The 5,960-nt window shown below is 38.8% G+C and overlaps 1 protein-coding gene across 1 annotated transcript; it reads right to left on the bottom strand.

Moving 5' to 3' along the window:
• Positions 1 to 2,204: 2,204 nt before the first annotated feature.
• kcnv2a (potassium channel, subfamily V, member 2a) lies at positions 2,205 to 4,597 on the bottom strand. Its single transcript, XM_052567955.1, has 2 exons — positions 3,182 to 4,597; positions 2,205 to 2,700 (listed from the first exon to the last, which is right to left on the bottom strand). The coding sequence occupies exons 1-2, from the start codon at positions 4,493 to 4,495 to the stop codon at positions 2,458 to 2,460; spliced, it is 1,557 nt and encodes a 518-aa protein (XP_052423915.1). The 5' UTR covers positions 4,496 to 4,597; the 3' UTR covers positions 2,205 to 2,457.
• Positions 4,598 to 5,960: the final 1,363 nt, after the last annotated feature.

Here is a 5,960-nt window from a genome sequence, read left to right as displayed (position 1 = left end):
TCAAGGGTTGTGTGTGAAAGCACGCACATATCCCGGGTCATCACTGGCAGTGTGAAAGTGCAAAATCTAGCGACCCGGAAACAATTGCAGGAACACTTTACCCCTGTATTTGCCGGAATGGCAGTGTGAAAGGGGCTAGAGAGTAGAACCCTGACACACTCACGTCACGCGGGCCACAGCTTTGAGCTTAAGAGCTTGATGGGAATTTTGAGAATACTTTTGGATTTCTTTTCCCATTCTTAGAACTAATTTTCTTTACGTTGCTGAAAAAAAAAACTGATCAGTTTTCCAATGCAAACAAATGTTTTACTGGTCTGTCCTGCCTTGTTTTACTCCCCACAGTGTTTCTCCAGGATTCTTCTGCAGAAGGTGCAGTGGGAGAACCTCAAGACGTGGGCTTCAGTCAACCATGGTGCCATTGTTCTTTGTTGGTAAGTTTATGACCTCCACAAATAAACGGATCTAAAAATAACAAAATACACTCCCTTTTATGCACTCTGGTAAGTAGAAAATGTGGTTTTGAATTGGTGGGCGTAAACATAGCACAGCAGCCATTGTTCTGCGAGCGCTGGTTAAATACACTGAACACACACAGTGCAATATTCATGTTTAAAGCCCCTGCTTTTTACAGAGCCTCCAAAAGTGCTTATACTATGACATCCCAAGCTTTCTATCGCAGCAAATTTGCTGCTTTTCCATCAGGCTGTCTTTTAAACCTTCATTATTAGCTGGAGGAATTCCCTACAGTGAACTTTAGGTTAAGCACATCTTCCACAGTCCTGCTTCATTATCCTGTGCTGTTGTCTGTATGCTAATAAAGGACTAAACTGTGGCTCCCAGCTGCCACAGAAGCAGGCAAACCCTTGTGTTACATGCCACAAAGGATTATGGGTTGGTTGCACTCCCCATCTCAGCCTCAGTCTTTGTGCATGACCTCTTATAATCTCTCTAAGACTTTAAGCAGTGAGAGTTGTTTCTTTATTTTGTTTTAGCCTGGACTGTTTGTTTATTCTGATGTCATTTTCCCACCAATCAAAACAGAAAATAAACAAACCCCCTGCTTTATTCAGAGACATGTTTAGCGTGTGAGTGGATCTGTGAATTGGTTTATTGTTTTTGAGTTAGTTTCAGCTGCTTTTTTGTTTTGTTAGTTTTTTTCTTTTTTAAATTTTTGATTAAATGTTGATGTATGTAAGTACAAAACACACAAAAATACCTGAATCTGAGTTTTTGTCTCTTTTTTTTTTCTTTTTCTTTTTATTCTCGTCAAACAAGTCAAGAACATGTAATCATTTTCACGAAAATTATGCTATAATGTGGACAGAAATGCTATTTAAAACCCTGATACTATTTCTTGCCCATAATTTAATTTCTAACAATAAAAATATTTTTTATGCATACTTTTGAAGTATATATTATATTAGCTTCTATTTAAATAATAATATAATTTTAGCAATAGTAGAAACAATACAATCTTTATTTTCAAAAATAAGTAAACATGTTAAAAGGGTAGTTTCACACAAAATAAAAGTATAGAGGGGGAAAAAAAAGGTAGGTTTAATTATGGAGCCATGGTATGTGTGCTTGAAAATGAATTTTGTTGGCCTGATCTACTTCCATCTGTCCTTGGGACTTCAATGATCCCCAAGGATTAATCTTTCAAGGATTATCAATGCCTGGATGAGCGTGCTTTTCAGATTTAATTACATTCTAGTTGTCAACATTCTTATGGACGTCACAATGGCCACCCTTTATTAAGTCAACAAGTTTTTGTAATTGTCACACCAAGCCATTAAAGCGAGGATGTCAATTTTTTTTAAAGCACTGTTAGTTGTTGCCAACAGAAGTTAACCTGATAGGAAATCTCTCTGCAATCTGTCCTTCTCAGAGTGCTTCCAGAGGAAACCAGTTGATGTAAATCATAAATCGGCTTTTCTTGATTTAAACTTACACAAATGCCTATACAAAATTATACATAGATATATATAAAAAAGCATTGAAGCTAAGCTTGTGTTCAGCCAGATGTTAAAACCTTCGAGTGATTATTTGAAGCAGCGTTTGTCTACCCTGGATTACTTCCTTTTGATTTAACATTGCCCATAGTAGTCGCAATGGTTCATTTTAATTACATTGTTTAAAAAAAACATTGATTTTAACAGTGCCATAAAATAATAATAAGAAACAATTGATCTTAGACAATTAAATTGTTGTGTCAAGGCAAGTATTTATTAACAGCATCCTTGTAAGAGCAGCCTAGAAAGGAACGTTGGTTCGTTTTAAAAGAAACTACTTTTGTTTATAGTACAAAAGTCCCCCAATATGCATGTGTCCAGCAGCACAAAAGCAAACAATGGCTAATTTTGTTTGGATGGTATGCATATTTTGAAGGGAAGACCATCAAGTCCATGAATTAAAAATCAGTCCGTGGATGGAAAGTGTTGGTCAGCACATGGCAACCTAAAAACATTCTGCAACCTTCTTTGCAGCCCTTTTCACAAACCTCACTTTCCCGCGATTCTTTAGAGAGGAGGTGTATTCATAGGCTTTCAGCTTTGAATAGTAGTCTGAGAATTTATTGAACAGGATGGAGATTGGCATGCCATTGAGAATAATTCCAAACGAGATGCACGCAAATGCAAAAATCCTGCCCAGAGCGGTCTCTGGAAACATGTCGCCATAGCCCACAGTGGAGATGCTCACCTGTGGAAGAAATGCATGAGGGATACTTGAGTGTGCCAGTAAAATTGACCAATGATGCGCAATCTTTTAAGATTTAATAAAATATCAGTCGCAAATTCTCATATGCCAAAAATAAACAACATTCTAAAGATAAATAAAAGGGTTAAGAAGAGCATTATGGGATTACATCTAGTGGGCAAGCGATACATTGACGACAGATGCAGTACTCCACATGGAAATATCACAGTTGTAAGCATTTAATAGCATTTTAACAGACAGACAGCAGGTACTCTGGTTCTGTTAGTACTTTACAGAAATCTTTATCATAATCTTCTAAGTATTTTGGAGTACCATGTATATCCCATAGTATATGGATAATCATTCAGTACCATGGTGTATACTAAAGTATCATTGCATTATCTCCTGACACCATCACGATACTGAAGTACCACCAAAGTACCACTTATGCCAGAAATAAACTTGAGAAAAAACATGTACTTACAGCTGCCCACCACCATGCGTGTGGAATACTGGTGAAGTTTGTTTGAGGCATATCATGCTCTACGGTATACACCATGGCAGAGAAGGTGAAAATTCCCATTGCAATGAAGAGGAAAAGACAGCCCACTTGTTGGTAGCATTGCCGGAGTGTGAAGCCAAAGGCTCGAAGTCCAGTTGAGTGTCGTGCTAGTTTTAGGATACGAAATATCCTCATGAGACGCATGATGCGGAGGACTTGCCCCACTTTACCAACCCGTCCTACGGTCTCAATATCACTACCATGCTTCCCATAGTCTTCATTCTCGAAACACTCTAAGATCATTTGAAGATATAATGGAAGGATTGCAATCAGGTCCACAGCATTCAGTACGCTCCTTCCAAAGCGTTTGAGATCAGGTGTGGACACCAGCCGGAGCAGATATTCCATGGTAAAAAACGCAATGCACAAAGTCTCAACATACTCGCAGTAGGTCTTCCCGCTCAGCTGGCCGGTGGTCGTCTTATATTGCATTTCCTCTACCGTATTGAGAGTCATAGCCACGAGAGATACCAGCACGAAGAAACTGGATGCCACTGCCATGAGTTTGGCTATGACTGAAGAGAAGGGCTTCTCCATCATGTTCCAGATGAGGAAACGTGTATGACCGAAAGCCATATCCTGAAACAAGTCCTCATGCTCCTCAGTTTCCACCTCTGCCTCGAGTTCCCGTTGTATCTTCAGCTGTTCGTTGAGTTCATCTTGCCGTTCCTCGAACGAAATGCGGCAGCAGCGATGGGTGTTCTTGATACGGACACCCCAGTAGTTGATCTCCTCCAAAAAATTGCGTGGGCACAATTCATCTTTGATCCAGAGAACTCCAGTCCTGTAGAAGTTGAAGATGTTGTGGAAGATGTCTGGATCCCGGTCAAAGAAAAACTCATTGTTCTGGACCATGTAATCATCACAGAGATCGAGTTTCCTGTTGTGGTCCGTGTACGTTGCAAGTCGGCCAATTCTTGTCTTGGGATATTTTGCTGCTACCCTGTAAGAGATCTGGTAGACCTTGCCTCCTACATTGATGTTCAGCATGCAGTTCTTAGTCTTAGAGGACAGTTTACTGGGGGTCGACATCAACCTTTCTTCTTCGTCATCTTCATACTCTGCATAGATGTCATATATATCCTTACTTAATTCCTGCATCGAATTCCATGGTTTTACCCAGTTGGGTTGACCAAAAGGTAGCTCAGAATCCACTGGATCCTTGGGAGCAGGGACTGAGAACCCAAGTTTGTAATTGGGAAAAAGGCTTTGCCTCCTGCGTTTAAGCTTGATCATGGTGCCAGCGTCCTCTCAGCCTGGCAGATGCACAGGTTACTGGGGCTGTAGAGGCATTAGATGCCTTTAATACCTCTGAGTCAGGACCCTGAGCAACTGCAGGAAGCAGCACTGACTAATGTTGCTGACAGACAGGATCTGAGTGCTTAAAGCTTTAAATGCTATGATCCTCTTCCACACTCTCTCCACCAACCCTGATGTCTTTCTTTGCCTTACATTCACCAATCTCCAATAGAATATGAGAATATTGCACACACTTTCCAACAAAGATATGATGAATTGGAGTTATATGATGTTGAGTTGATATGATACAAACTTGATCAAGATGTCAATTCCTTTTATATCTTTTGTAGGAAAGACCTTTATTAACAGGAATTTACTTTCTGAAAGTAAGAAATGTAGTACAAATCAATGCTGTAACTCCAGAAATTATGGTGATTGCTGGAAAAAATGCAGCATATGCACTTTTATGATACTAACCCCACCAAACACAACAATTGCCAAAAGTAATTTTTTTTATGAAGCTACATTTCACTTAAACCATCAAAGCACAAGGAAAAAAACAATGACCAACGTAACCAAATGCTTTTAATTGAAAGTAGCTCAAACGGGTCGCTAAATGTTGATAGAAAAAGTCTCAAAAGGGGTGCAGACGTCACTAAATCTAGTGGAAAAATTACTAAATTGGCAAAGCTAGCATTAACTACAGTTATAATATTTAATTGGTTGTCTCTTGTTTTTGCATGTGTTCATAATTTCTTTGCGTGTCATCATGGCCAAATATTATGACTCACAATATGGCATGTTTCATTGTGTTATCACAAATAAAACCACGCTGCAAAAACAAGCCACTTTTATGAGGAATGTGGACTTTACAGGAGTTGTTGATAGAACGTGCTCACATTATTTAAAAAATAAAACGAAGAGACCTACCAACAGAAAATGATTTTAAAGCATAGGTACTAATTTGTTGTAATTTTGCACAATGCAGAGCATTTTTAAAGCTGCAATCTGTAATTTTTCCTCTTTGTTGCAGTCTGTTTGAAACATACAATTTCATTTATTTGCAGAATTGTCATCTTTTTGTTGGTTGTACTGGCATGGCTCCTCAGCATGAATTAATCTGATGTTTTGAGTTGATGTGTGGCTTTCAGTCATCGCACCGTTCTGGATATTCACTGTACTTCGAAATCACAGATTCTATGTCTTAGGAAGTATGACCCAAATAAAAAGTTTCACTGGAAAATGTCATCCGAACAAGTAATACGTCTGCCACTTTTGTTCTGACTAACTGAGGGGGAAAAAAGCATTACAATACATTGCGCTGCCAATGGCGATTAAATCTAACAATCATCATCTAACGATCATTTAAAAAAAAAAAAAAAAAAAATGCGTGGCCATTTTGGGTTGACATCATTGTAGCCCTTTCCAGGTATTCTAAAAGTCTTCATGTAAACAAAAAAAA

The sequence above is a fragment of the Carassius gibelio genome, chromosome B10 (genome assembly GCF_023724105.1).
Source record: "Carassius gibelio isolate Cgi1373 ecotype wild population from Czech Republic chromosome B10, carGib1.2-hapl.c, whole genome shotgun sequence".
NCBI lineage: Eukaryota > Metazoa > Chordata > Actinopteri > Cypriniformes > Cyprinidae > Carassius > Carassius gibelio.
This window is presented reverse-complemented; position numbering and strand designations above follow the sequence as displayed.

Bases quoted from the DNA above. Each gene is read 5' to 3' on its own strand.
- kcnv2a (XM_052567955.1), bottom strand. From the start codon at position 4,495: ATGATCAAGCTTAAACGCAGGAGGCAAAGCCTTTTTCCCAATTACAAA. The intron at 2,701-3,181 runs GTAAGTACATGT...TTTCTTCCACAG, and splicing joins ACGCATGGTGGTGGGCAGCT to GTGAGCATCTCCACTGTGGG.